The sequence below is a fragment of the Podarcis bocagei genome (assembly GCF_964188305.1).
Source record: "Podarcis bocagei genome assembly, chromosome: 8".
Classification (NCBI taxonomy): Eukaryota; Metazoa; Chordata; class Lepidosauria; order Squamata; family Lacertidae; genus Podarcis; species Podarcis bocagei.
The window spans coordinates 20,168,391-20,183,215 of NC_138133.1; the positions used below are offsets into that span (position 1 = coordinate 20,168,391).

The 14,825-nt window shown below is 44.3% G+C and overlaps 1 protein-coding gene across 1 annotated transcript in view; it reads right to left on the reverse strand.

Annotated features, from left to right (window-relative positions):
- The window catches only part of CDH9 (cadherin 9), a 134,560-nt gene that overhangs the window by 41,389 nt on the left and 78,346 nt on the right, over nucleotides 1-14,825 (reverse strand). Inside the window, exon 3 of the mRNA XM_081206327.1 lies at nucleotides 14,454-14,748. Coding sequence (XP_081062453.1) covers nucleotides 14,454-14,748 — 295 coding nt within the window. The remainder of the gene's footprint in view (nucleotides 1-14,453; nucleotides 14,749-14,825) is intronic.

The window sequence follows — 14,825 nt, forward strand, 5'->3', positions numbered from 1 at the left end:
AATGTTGGAGGGTGTGTCATTTCTCAAGAGCAGTAATATTGATTGTAATTACTAAGTGGCACTGTGTAGGAAGGCTTGACTGAGCAGGGAAATAAAGTTCCACAGTCGTCCCACCCATAGACTTAATAGTTAGAGTCACCCACAAGGCTCAATTTCACCCACTGAGCTGCTGAGGTTTTTTCCTCCCTCCCCTGAGGCAGGAGTGCCTATAGAAATTAATGAAGAAATCCAGGATTTTAGCTGAGTTCTGATAGGGCTGTTTAGCACACCTCTCCTTCAAAACCAAAGTTAGCAGTAAAGACATGAATTCATACTTTTTTTTAAAATTGGGTCTTATTTCAAATGGATAAAAGGGTGTGGGTTTTTGCAGGGAGGGGTTGCTTTGAAAAGATATAAATGTGCATGGCATCTACATGCAAGTAAATGGAGTGCAAGCCTTCTGCATGTGAAGGAGCCCCGGATTTGAACTGAGAAAGGGTGTGAGGAAGGTTTCGGAATGATATTTACCATAACAAGACGTATTTTCTTGCAGAAACCAACCTCAGCCCCCCTTCTAGCCTGCCATAGTAGCAGAGCAATCCACTGCAGAGTTCTGATGTCAGCTATTCCCTCACAGCCACAAGTCTCCCTTCCTCAAAATAGGAGGCAAAGGAAGATGACAGCAGTGTTGATATTGATGGGGCCATTTTAACTATGTTTAAATAGCTTAAAAAAATAAAAACCCACAAAAATAAGACAAGTTAGAAAGGCAATGAAGTCTTTGGGGTTGCTTTTTGTGGACTGGGGTGTGGGTGTTGGAAGATAATTGCTTCCAGATCGCAGCTATGCTAAAATCCTGGATGCCATCATTGGTTTACATGGGCAGCTTTCGTTCCAATACCATGAGATGGGTTGCTCTTATTATTTCCTTGTATCTCTGGCTTCACCTCAAAATGAAGTGAAAGGTCTCTGCTCAAACCAGGGGCAGCAATTATAGGGGGCAGGAGGGGCTTGGGCCTCCTCAATATTTGTGGGCAGGCTGAGCCCCCAATATTGAGACGGTCATGTGCCGGGCAGGGGCAATACAGGGAGGGTGAAGATCACTCTCTGTGCCCCCTTCCCCTGACATCGCTGGGCAAGCACTAGCCCAGTGGTGACAGGGGATGGTGATCCTCTCAATATGGGGGGGGGGGCTCAGCCCCCTGCCTCAAAATATGGAGGGGGCCAAAGCTGGGTGGGACACAGGGAGGGTGAAAATCCCACTCTGTGCCCCCTTCCCCCGCCGCTGACAGGAGAGTCCTCATGCCCTGGGTGGGGGCAGGATGTGTCACGTGACACCATACCCCTTCAATGGGGAGGGGGTAGTTGGCACCCCTGGCTCACACCATACACTTAAAGCACTATTATACAACTTCAACAGTCATGGCTTCTCCTAAAGAATGCTGGGAACTGTAGTTTGCTACGGGTGTTGGGAACTGCCCCATGATTCAAGGGATGGGGCGGGTGGTAACTGTGAAAGTGCAAGAAAATGCTTAATAATAATAATAATAATAATAATAATAATAATAATAATAATAATATCTTTATTGTCATTGCCCCCTTCGGGGACAATGAAATTACTTGACTGCTCCATAAAAACACTAATTAAACAATACAGTATAATACAGCAAGGGAGGTTAGATGACTTTCAAAGTCCGGGCTTCCCATTCAGGGCTGAGATTGCTCTGGAGAAGAAGCTGTTCTTAAGATGGCTCGTTCTTGTCTTCATCGTCCTGTATCTCCGTCCCGACGGCAAGAGCTCGAAGAGACAGTGACCAGGATGTGATGGATCTTTTACTATGTCCAGTGCCTTCCTATGGTACCTTGTGGCATAAATCTGCTCTAAGGTGGAGAGTGGGCAGCCAACAATGCTCTCTGCTGCCTTAACAACCCTGCCCAACCCTATCCTGTCCTGGGTAGTACAGCTTCCGTACCACACACATAAGCCATAAGTGAGCACGCTCTCAATGGCACAGTGATAGAAGGCAAGCAGCAGTTTCTGCAGAAGATGGTTTTTCCTTAGAATTCTCAAAAAGTACAGTCTCTGCTGTGCCTTCTTCTTTAAAATGTATGGTGTGCTGTCTAAATGAAGAGCAACTGCACCTTACACAGAGATAAACACTTCATTCCTTCCACACAATGAGGTTATTAACCTCTACGATGGCGGTTCCAGTCACCCTTCTGCTTCCAAAACAAAATGCCGCAAGCACTTACAGGAAAATCCTATGCATGTCTAGTCCTCAGACTTGCAAAGTTTCCAGCAGTATTCTTATTTTAATTGTTTTGGGTCTACATTTTCTTCAGCCGGATATGTGGTTGTCTGAACTTTCATGAACACAATTTAGAGTATGACACACACTCCCCCCCCCAAAAAAAAAAGAGAGAGTGAGTTCTGAGTTCGGCAACCTGTCGGTTTTGAGGATGCCATCTCCTCTGAGGCCCCTCTCACTTTTGCCTGTTTCATTCGTGAAGAACCGTTGCTCATTATTGCTCAATCTGCGCCTGTAACAAAGACAGCACAACACACAGAGGCGCAGATATTTTCAGTCTTCCAGTGCTTTGTGCTCTCTGTATAAAATTGGATCTGACATGGTGACGTGAGTACAACATGGGGCTATTATTACTCTGAAATGCCCTTGCTGTGGATTGCATTTGATTTAGAGGTGTGTTTAGTCAGTGAAGGGGACTCCTGCTTGCTCGTTGATAAAGCATTACTATGAGTGTTGCAAATAGTCGTGACTGCAGTCAAATTAAGATATTATTTCCAAATGGGGAAGATTTTTCTCCCAGTAATTTATCAAGGAAGTCAGGGCGGAAACATCTGGCTGCTTTCATGCTTAAGATATTTTATGGCTCTCAGTTTCTGGACAGCAGGATAAAGGACTGTAGGTTCAACAGAAAACCCAAAGTCTGAAGCATAACCAATTTGAGGCTTATTCTTGTACATTTTGAGAATTTATATTTTGTGTTTAATGCTCACTGCCTCCCCATCCCACCCGTACAGTTGCTCTTGAGAATATGGTGTTCAGTTCAGTGGGCTGAACTGCATTGGATATTTGTGACTATGGCTAATATGTGTATGTGAGGAAGTTTGTGTGTGTGTGTGTTTTATTACAAGGAAGTGTGGTGGTATGTAGCTGGACAAGAGCATCTCATCACCATTTTGAGGGGACAAGGAAAGGAGATTCATGCTACCATTTTGAAAATCCGACTGAGGAGGATGAGGTAATTATTTTTCTATCTGTAGTTTGAAAGCCAGGGCAAGGCTGTTCCTATCTATTTCCTGAATACATATTCACACTATAACTATCAATCCTGGCTCGACACCCATGTTCAAGGTTTTCCAGAAATGAGGAGCCATAACCTTGAAATGTGGCCATATGCTCCCCCCCCCCAGTCATCATGTTCCCAGAAATGCATGCCTTCTGCCACATTTTTGTTGCTGTGTGGATTCATCCAGTGAAAGCTTATAATAAACTTTGGAGAATTTTTATTATTTGTTTGTTCAGAAATTGCCAACTATGAACAATTTAGCATCGTTGCGTGTCGAGGTCCCCAAGCCTCCCCCCAAATAACTCACAACGCACACTTAATTTTGGTTTAAGGTTTTTGGCATAATTTTGGCCACAACTTTATTTAAATACAAAACCATGAGTGGTTGTTTAGGCATTGGTTAAGACTATCTGTCCCCCCGCCTGGGGACAGAACTGACTTCCGGGCACCACCGAAAGACAGTGCGGGGGAAAGCAAGTCGGGGAGAAATGGAGCTGAGTCACAGACCCTCAATTCTCATCTGCATGCTCCCCGAAGGCTTGCCGGCCCTAGTCCCATTCCAGGGATTGGACGAAAAGATGGCAAGCCCCAGGATTCCTTTAACAGAATTCCCTTTCCGCAGCAACCATGGAGGGGCAGGCCCAGCCTATCCTAACCCCTCCTCCACCAATTTATAACCAATGCCTAACCGCAACCTTGCAAGTTGTGACGATTTGCTACACAGTAGGCAAAAACCAAATGGCCCAGCCAATCAGCCAGATGGACAAAATTCCTACCAGGCCCCTGCCCCAACGGCAGACGACCCCATGACAGACATAGCAAGGTCAATGCAACAACCCCTTACTCAAGGGCGGGTGGGCGGGTGTTCCGTTGCACGCAGCAAAGAGAAAGCTCCAGGCTGCGTGCAGAGTATTTAAACATTTTACCCCTCCCACCAAAATTGCAACATAACTTTTACCCCAGCAACCCAGTGAACCAATCACTGTCCCAGGCCATCTTTAGAGACCCTGCCTGGTAACAGAGGGGTGGTTCAGCAGACCCCACCGCAACACGTGCTCTCCATGAAGGAGAACACGCTTAACAAAACCTCTCAAACGGGTATCCTATGCATAGAAGAAATTGTGTTGCTTTTAACTATTTTTCCACATATTTACTTGCATATCTTAATGCATTTAGTAAGTTCCTATGTTCCCAGTAGCTATATTACTCATACCCAACAAAAGAAATCTTGCCTGTTCCAATTGTCCCCTGTTTGCCAGGCAGGGATTTAGAAACAGTTCAGCTTTTTTGGGATTAACCATGTTAAGTAATTTTTCTATGTGTTTGAAGGCAAGTTTGATTTGTATGGCTGTATAGATTGTATCCAGACTCATTTAGTCAGGATTTAACCCCATTTATTCCAAACCAACAGGATTCAATTCTTTAGATTTCAGTCCCAATGCCCTCCAATTCTCTACCAGCGTATAAATCAGGTGTAGGTGACCTATGGTCATGGCTAATGGGAGTTGTAGTCCAACAATATATGGAGGGCCAGAAGTTCCACACCCATGTTGTAAATGCACATTCATATATTTTTGAAAAAAGATAAAGAACCCCTGGGTGGTGAAGTCTAGTCAAAGGCGACTAAGGGGTGTGGTGCTCATCTGTTTGTCCACAGACAGCTTTCCTGGTCATGTGGCCAGCATGACTAAACCACTTCTAGCACAATAGGACACATTGGTGGAAGCCAGAGCACACAGAAATGCCATATTCCTTCCCACCACAGCAGTACCTATTTATCTACTTGCACTGGTATGCTTTTGAACTGCTAAGTTGGCAGAAGCTGGGACAGAGCAACGGGAGCTCACCCCATCGAGTGGATTTGAACTGCTGACCTTCCGATCAGCAAGCCCAAGAGGCTCAGTGGTTTAGACCACAGCACCACCCGCATCCCTACATGTACACTCCACTGTTTCCTCCAGCCCATAACCATTTGTCCAGGAAGTAAGTTACTACATTTGTGTGCATTGCAGCTATTCTGTAACAAATATAACCATATCCATGTGAATGTTAAACACTTTATTAAACCTCTTTTTTCTACAAAAGTGCCAGTTTACTAACAGACCCTGCTTCACTCAAGGACAAGCTGTTGAAGACTAAATGAATGTAGCAGAGGAGAAGAGCATTTTGTGATGCAAAATGGGAGAGCAGAGTGTACAGGCAGCAGTCCTTGTTGTGAGACTAAATGGGTTATAAGCACACAAGTGCATCTTTGTCTACTTACACTTGCAAAATCTTGGAGGGCTTGCAACTCCTTTGCTTTTCTGAGTAGCATTAGTCCAGTCTCAGATGCCATTTCCTGCTGGGGTAATAAGCACTAGTGGCTGCAATTGAGATTGTGGGCTTTGTGATTAGGGTGTGCTCTTGTTTCCTTATAGAGGAATATACTACTATAATACTTTATAATGCCAAGATAACCACTGGGGCCATACCTCTGGATAACAGTTGCTGAGAAAAAAGAGTAGGAAAGGGCTGTTGCCCTCAAGTCCAGCTTGTGGGCTTCTCATAAGCATATGTGCGGCCACTGTAGGATGTAGGGCTTGATAGGTCTTTAAGCTGACCCACCAGGGCTCTTCCTATGCAATTAATATCTTAAATATGCATGCTGCCTTTCCAATGAAGATCTTGGGGCGATGTACGGTATGGATTTATGCTACCTTGTCCTCATAACATTCAACCTATGAAGTAGGTGAGACTGAGAGCCTGTTGTATCCTTGGCCATGCAGTGAGCTAGATGTGTGTTGCGTCAAATTCAGGACTCCCTAGTCCACATGTCACACTTGGTTCATGACATTATAAACAGTTTGAGTGCAGCTCAAACCATACAGTTGCAGCAAAATGCATGTGTAGCAGTAAGAGAGATTGCTGCTCCCCACTTTCCAAATTGTTGAGCAGCTGACAAATTGATCTCATGTGCTAACTCAACTCATTTTATGCAACTATAGATTGCCCCAACATTGAAGAATGAGATGCTCCATCGTGTGCAGATGATACTGTCCTTTTCTTTGAGTGTCAGAATGCGGTCCTTCATTCCCAAGCCCTGATTACTTTATTTGTGGTGTCCTTTATCTCCTTGAAGTTTTGGAAGCCACTTTCAAAGACTCTTTGCCTGTGCATTCTACGTGTGTGAAAGAGACTTCACAATAATTTATGTCGCCTTAGAAAAAATGCTGAAGCACATTGTCTGACTATGCCGAAGCCCTATTTGCATACTTTGTAAATATTTTGTGCTTCTGAAGTGGGTCTGCATAATACAGATTGTCTTTGCATTCTACTTTCAAAACAGCTCCCATTTGATATGCCTATATTTTTTTCACAAGTTAGAGAATATTTCTGACATTTTCAATGTTGAACGCATAAAGTTAGCTACCAGGTAAGGGATGGAAGGAAACTCCTAGAAACTTTCCACGCTGCTTTGTCCTGATTTACAGACTTCATGAAGGACATATATAATGTTACTTTTTAAACGTAAGTAATGTCATTTCTATAGGGATGTGGGTGGCGCTGTGGTTTAAACCACAGAGCCTAGGACTTGCCGATCAGAAGGTAAGCAGTTTGAATCCCCACGACGGGGTGAGCTCCCACTCCTCGGTCCCTGATCCTGCCAACCTAGCAGTTTGAAAGCACGTCAAAGTGCAAGTAGATTAATAGGTACTGCTCCGGCAGGAACATAAATGGTGTTTCCGTGCACTGCTCTGGTTCACCAGTAGCGGATTGGTCATGCTGGCCACATGACCCGGAAGCTGTATGCCGGCTCCATTGGCCAATAGAGCGAGATGAGCTCCACAACCCCAGAGTCGGCTACGACTGGACCTAATGGTCAGGGGTCCCTTTACCTTTCCCTTAATGTCATTTCTCTGTATCTTCTAATACATGCTTCCTCAGCCTCAGCCCTCCAGATGTTTTTGGCCTACAACCCCCATGATCCCTAGCTAGCAGGACCAGTGGTCAGGGATGATGGGAATTGTAGTCTCAAAACATCTGGAGGGGCGAGGTTGAGAAAGCCTGTCCTAATATGTACTTTCCTTAGGATGTCATCAAGCTGCACTTTGTGTGGCTGCCAAAGAAGTAAGGAAGTGGTCAGGTTGCCCAATCCACAAAAGAGAGTTTTGACAACGTCTAAGGGGAGAAAAGGTGTAAAGGAATGGGGTGGGTGAGTTTGATGAGTGAAGCGAACAGCGACTCATCCCCTAGCAATAGCATATATTTCTTCGTTTTGCTAACATAATGCATTTCTATGTATTATTTTCACTAATATATAAGTCTTTTTGCACACTTTCTCCTACTGTATGCTTTTTTGGTAAACATTGTTTCGGTTGCAGAGCTGAATCACAAAATTCAGCTAACAGAACAGGTGTTTATAGAATAAATTCAACTTATAAAATGCTGAGCTCTTATGAAATATACTCAAACAGATGAAATGCAGCCTTTAGCTTTTAATTAGAAATCTGAAGAATCTTGCAATGAAGTGTTACAATTTAAACTGCTAGCGGGAAATAGGAATGCCAGCAAAGAAAAGGAAAATGTATCCAGTCTTGATACTTTCTTCATTCCCTGACTTTCTACTATGCTATTCAGTCGCAAAGAGAAGGAAAATATGCTTTCTCATAATTTTATCCACTTTCCATTATTCATCTTCCCCTGTTGTGTTCAGCAGAAGGAAGCCATTGTATGTACTATAGGTTGTGCTCTCACGCAGCAACAACAACAACAAATATTCAATACCAGTCACTTGCATGATCTGCGTTTGTACTCCAAAAATACCATCCAGAATGTTCATAGCAATGTGTTCAGGCTCCTTAGCAGACAAACCAAAGTACAGTAGAAAGAATTTCCCAGCATCTGAGAATTGCTGTGATATAACATTATTTTCCTAACATGAGGGCAGATAGAGCTCATCAAGCTGGGAAGGAAGCCCATGTAGGAAAAGGAAAACTTTGATCCTAAACCTCTGTTGCCTTGAGGCTATAGTCATTTTTGAGAATGGTGTTGGGAATAAACCCCAAGAACCCATACCTTCTACTTTGTAGGGTATCCAGTGGTGGAGGAACCCTCCCTGGCACCCGGGGCGGCACAGCCTGGAAGGACTGCGCATGTGTGGCATCCTGCACATGCACACTCTGTATGGAATGCCACACATGTGCACTCCATACGGGCTGTCGCTTGCACAGTGTCTATACAGGCTGATGCATGCACGGTGACTGCATGGGCTGCCGCACGTGCACAGTCCGTACATGCTGCCACTCATAGGTGGCAGCCGTACAGGCTGCCGCACAAGTGGCATCCCATATGGACCGTGCATGTGTGGCGACTGTACGGGTTGCCGCATATGCACAGTCTGTACGGGCTGCTGCTCATGCACAGTGGCCATATGGGCTACTGTGTGAGTGGCATCCCATATGGGCTGCGCATGTGCAGCAGCCTGTACAGTCACCGTGCGAGAGGCAGCCCATATAGATGGCACGTGAGAGCAGCAACCCGTACGGATGCCACACGAGCAGCGCCCATACAAACTGTGCGTGCCCTCGGCCGCTCTACAGCTGGGGGGAGGCAGGGGCCATCTTGTCACCCCTCCCAGAGTGGCACCCAGAGCAGCCTGCCCCCTCCGCCCCCCTTCCTACACCCCTGAGGACATCTTCAGGATAAGAAAGGCTAAAGAGCAAACACTACACAAATCTGGAGTAAAGTCCCCAAGACAATTGGATGGTGTCTTGTGAGCCTCCTTTCAGCAACTCCTGCAGCCAAGCTTGTGCTGTTTTCCTTTGGACCACATCAGTGAGACCAAGAGGCAGGTCTTGTAATTCGGGCAGCTCAGGACCTCCATACACGCTGCCCAGGCTTTCCCCCTTGAGAGGTCACTTCAGTCCTGCTACGCAGCAAAAATGTTGCAGGATGCAGCAGTTATGAGTTACTGGTCTCTGCAGCTGCTGCAGGTACTGTGATTCTCCAGCAGTTGGACTTCACTCCCAGAGGTGCCCTCCATTGTCTCTTGAGACTGACGAGTGTCCACATGAAAACATTTGCACATATTTGTCCATTGATTGTTTGGGGAACTGCACCATTTAATTTTCACTAGATGCATAAAGACTTTGACATTAGAAACTGTTACATTCAGAAAGGGAATTCTTCTTTCTCCAATTCTTGACATATTTCACAGAATGCCACTGGGATTTTTCATTTTGTCCTGTGCAGCCATATCAGAGCTGAAGGGAAGGGACCTTGACTTAATGTCTTATCTGAAGGACGACATCTCTAACTGTGCAGAACACATCCCTTAGTACTGTACTGCAGCGTCAGCATTAGGTATGAGTGAAAAGTGCTGAGGTGTGGACTTTGAGCCTGTAATGTTTCTTCTTCTTCTTTTTGTCCAGAGATTAGAGAATTATAGTTGATGGGGGAGGGGGAATACTCTAATAAAAATTGGTAGGAAAATGGATCTGTCAAATAATTGCAGGGCACAAGTATGATAAAAACACTTTTTAGTGTTGATTTAAAGGTCACTCTCAGCTTAAACTAGTCAGCTGTGGCAACTCTCTTAGTGATGTTAAAATTATGGGAAATAAAATGCAAATGATAATCTGTTAATTGATGGGAAGAATTGATGGGTTAAAATCTAGTGGAGGATTCTACTGTTGAACTATTCAAGCAAGTTTCTTGGTGAGTTAATGACCCTGAGTATGGTTGTTAATATAACAAAGTGGGGTGTTTTGTGCCAAAGGGTAAATGGGTGGACATCTTCCCTTACCTGGCTGGTGGGGAGAAAGACAGAGTGTTTGTGAGCTGAGATCATGCTACGAGAAGCAGGTAGATGTTGGGAGAGAGTCAGGGGTGCCAACCTGAATAAAACATGGGGGGAGGGGCAGGTAAGCCCCACCCCACATAATCAATCACATGATGCAGTGCACACAAGCCATTTGAATGACACTGCCCATCAACTTGGGGGCAGTGGCTCAGCCCTCTCTAATATTTTATTGGGTTGCCCAAAGACCCATTGATCCCTAGGAGATGGCTCCTATGGAGAGAGCCATGCTTGATTTTTGCTTGATTCCAAGGCTGTGACTATGGGATAAGCAAGACTTTCTGGAGTGTTAATGCTGTGAGCCGCTCCATCTTAGGCTCAGGTTGTATATATGTGTAAAAAAACCATATATCATAAAGACACCACAGTCTCTGCTGTCCCCCATTCCAAGGAAACCAAATCCTGGGTAAGCACATGGAACCCCTTGAATCTCACAGTGCTCAGAGATTAGCATGGTGTACAAAATTGTCTTCTTGTGAGTAGTCCCTCCATGGCTGTGGTAACACTTCAGATACCCAGCCCTGTGGGCAGTGGCATAGCAAGGTCAGGTGGTACCCAGTGTGGAAAATTTCTTGTCACCCCCCACACATTGAAACTATTAAAAGAAGGAAAAATATGATACTTACAGTTGCAAGTGTTATTTTTTGGTTTATTTACTTAACATTATGAACATAAGCACTTAAAACCCTTTCCCCCTAACTTTGTCTCCCCAAATTTTGAAATCACATCATCAAAATCAATTCCTTTCACTACTTTGTTTTCAGTTGACAAGATGGCTAAGCCAGAGAGCCAAGCTTGACTCATAGTGGACCTAAGATTACTCTTGATTAATTTTAGTTTTGAAAAACTCCTCTCGCATGATGTCTAGCAATGTAAACTGAATTTTAGAATAACTATTCGGAGATTTGAATTAAGGCTCAAAGCAAACAGGAAATTGCCCTAAAAAGGGCAATATATACATATATTTGTATTTACCTTTCAGCAATTCACATAAGCTTCTAGTAAAAATATCATTTATGAAAATAGTAGGAGTTATACAAATGTATCTTACTCGAAAATGTCAGAAAGCTACTTTGCAACTACTCACTTCTAACATAGGACTGCATCCTCTGCAAGGAGATAGAGGTGATTCAAGCCTATCTGCCTAATGATCGAACCACCCCATGCTAGTTAATGTCACCCTATACAGCAGCTGCACCTTGTGTTCATTGATCTGATGCTGAAGTCCACAGAGTAAAGCACCAAGGCCTTCATGCATATGTAGACTAATTGTCAAACCCAAGAGGGGAAAAAATTACTCTATACGTTTACTTGAAAATTGCATGCCTAATGGTACCTGTAGCATATTTACTTCTCATTTCTATTGCTTATGAAATGCTTATGAGGTTGGCTTTTCTCCATACTTTTCATACACGGCTATGCTGCCTCTACAGTACAATACCAAAAAAATCACCAGTATGAACCTATGCCAGGTAGTGTGTAGAACCTTGACCATTAGCAATATAATTCAGGGCTTGAGACCCAACTATTCATTCAAATATTTATCGGTAGTGGCGCCCATCCTGTGGAACGCCCTCCCATCAGATGTCAAGTAAATAAACAACTATATGACTTTTAAAAGCTATCTGAAGGCAGCCCTGCTTAGGGAAGTTTTTAATGTCTGATGCTTTATCGCTTCATTATTATTATTATTATTATTATTATTATTATTATTATTATTATTATTATTATTTCTGTTGGGAGCCACCCAGAGTGGCTGGCGAAACCCAGCCAGATGGGCAGGTTATTATCATTATTACTATTATTATTAATAATAATAATTCAGAGCACTGCATAGTCCTGTTGTGTTGAATGAGTTTCAGTTAGTAAGACTTGAGGGTGTAGACAGGTGCTTGGATCAGTGAGGGTCACCACTTCTGCTCTAGACCCCTTTTTGCTGATAAAAACTAGTAAGGAGGGGATAACTGGCTGGGCTAGGGAACTGATTAATGCCTGCTTGCAAGAAGGGGTGCTCCCTTCCAGCATGAAGGAGGAACTGGTAAAACTGTTGCTCAAGAAACCCTCCCTGGATTTGGAAAATCTAAGTAACTCCCAGCCACTCGCCAATCTGCCCTTCTTAGGCAAGGTTCTTGAGTGGCTGGTCACAAACCAGATCCATGCACTCTTGGAGGAAACTGATTTTCTCGTTTCATTTCAATCTGGGGTTAGGCCTGGTTTTGGCACAGAAACTGCTTTGGTCACCCTGAATGATGACCTCTGTCGGGATAGAGGCGGGTGAAATGTATCCCTGTTAATTCTCCTCAACCTGTGCACCGAAGCAGGTGAGCAGCGGCGAATGTGTTCCTTTCCCTCTTTGCCTCTCCTATTCATGCATGCCGTTCCCCCTCCTAAACACCATGGAATGTGTTTAATCAGCACTCTGCCGGGGCTTTGATCCTCCTCCCCTTGATCTTCTCCATTCTAACCTCGCCCATGCCTCCTCTAAACACACACACACATGTATAGTTGTCTATTTCTTTGACATCTGGTGGGAGGGTGTTCCACAGGGCGGGTGCCACTACCAAGAAGGCCCTCTGCCTGGTTCCCTGTAACCTCACTTCTCACAGTGAGGGAACTGCCAGAAGGCCCTCGGAGCTGGACTTCAGCGCCTGGGCTGAACAACGGTGGTGGAGACACTCCTTTAGGTATACTGGGCCGAGGCCAAGGAATGCCCCTTGAGATTCATCTGTGGTAACATCAGACTCACGTTCCCAGTGGAGTGCAAGTGAGGGGTGCTCATGTTAACAATCTGAGCTATTGGGATGTTCCAGAGGTTGGATAGGGCTTCCACAGGAGCTCCAGTCATATCAAACAAAATATCCCCCAGAGCCATCTGGAAACCCATTGGATCCATCAGCCTCAGACCATCCTTATAGGTACCCCACACTTGAAGAGGGCAAAAGGAGGTGAAAGCATAAATCTCAACAGGAAGTGATCTGACCATGACAAGGGACTAATCCTCTCCAACTGACACATTCTGGCAATGTACTGTGTACTCCCTCCATTTACTCCCCCCTCCCCACTGACCTGTGTGAATACCTCCTTTCCCTTGCATAGGTAAAGGGACCCCTGACCATTAGGTCCAGTCGTGACCGACTCTGGGGTTGCAGCACTCATCTCGCTTTATTGGCCGAGGGAGCCAGCGTACAGCTTCTGGGTCATGTGGCCAGCATGACTAAGCCGCTTCTGGTGAACCAGAGCAGCACACGGAAACGCCGTTTACCTTCCCGCCAGAGGAAAAGCACTTTGATGTGCTTTTGAACTGCTAGGTTGGCAGGAGCAGGGACCGAGCAATGGGAGCTCACCCTGTCACGGGGATTTGAACCACCGACCTTCTGATCGGCAAGTCCTAGGCTCTGTGGTTTAACCCACAGTGCCACCCGTGTCCCTTCCCTTCCATAATCTGCCTTTAACCACTGTATACTCTTGCACATGTGTTGGTTGGTAGCCATGGTTAACTGTAATGAAGACCACCTTTCTAACCATCGTTTGCCAACTCACTTAGAACCATGGTTGCAAAGTACAGTCAGAAGGGTAATGCTGCTGCCTACTGTTATCAATACTTAATACTAATGTGGACGTAACACTATACCATGGTTAGAGCAAACCATGGAAGAGAGAAGGGAATTTGTGTGATATCACTGAAAAGCATATGGAGGGGAGGGAGTGCATGAGTCTCTTGGTGCACACTGTTTCTTGGAAGTAATGAATTCTACAAGCCCAGCTTGTTTATGTTTCCACTCAGAATGAATGCACAGTCTTATATTGCTACCACCATTTGAGACACACATCTCACACACTGTCCTCAAGAAGGACAACAAATTGCTACAGGAGTCTAGATTATGCATGAGGTTAGAATATATCCAATTCTTTTTCCTAGAAGGATGGGAGAAATCAACAATTTGTCATTCCACAACTTTGAATACAAAAGTACAAAGGTGTCAAACAAATTGCCATTGCTGATCATGCACACAAATGAGCCTGTTAAGCATTGTTTTCAGTGGTTCATTACTGGATGGCAATAATAGTTATGATCACACAGCATATTAGAAGTTTCCATTTGACTGCTGCTAGCTTCATGGAAGCCATATGGTAACCTATGGGGTGGAAAAAGACAGATATTGATGGCAGACAGGAGCTGGTGAACTGATATTTACAGATGCTTTTATGACTACTTAAAAACCACAAATAAGCTCTAGAGTATTGTTGTGAAGTGGCTTAACCTTCTATCTTTTTCTTTCTTTTTTAAAAAAATATTTTCAGTATGATAATAAATTATACTTACCAACGCTGGACTTCTCAGGAACACTGGCCGTGTAAATGTCCTTGGTAAATTTAGGTTCATTGTCATTGATATCATGGATTTTAATGATAAATTCTGATTCAGGCTCCACTTGTCTTCCAGTCTTTCGGTCTATAGCCTTGGCACGTAGCACATACAGGGACTTTTCTTCTCTGTCCAGCTTTTTTGCTGCATGAATATCTCCTGTATTTTCATCTATAACGAATAGACTGCCAGCCCCTTCTCCCGTTAATATGTATTTTAAATTTCCATCTCCCATATCTTGGTCAGTGTGTAGCTTCAGGGATGTTTTAAAAAAAGAAATGGGGAAAAGAAAGAAACACTCTATAAATATATGCATTGTTATTACAGACC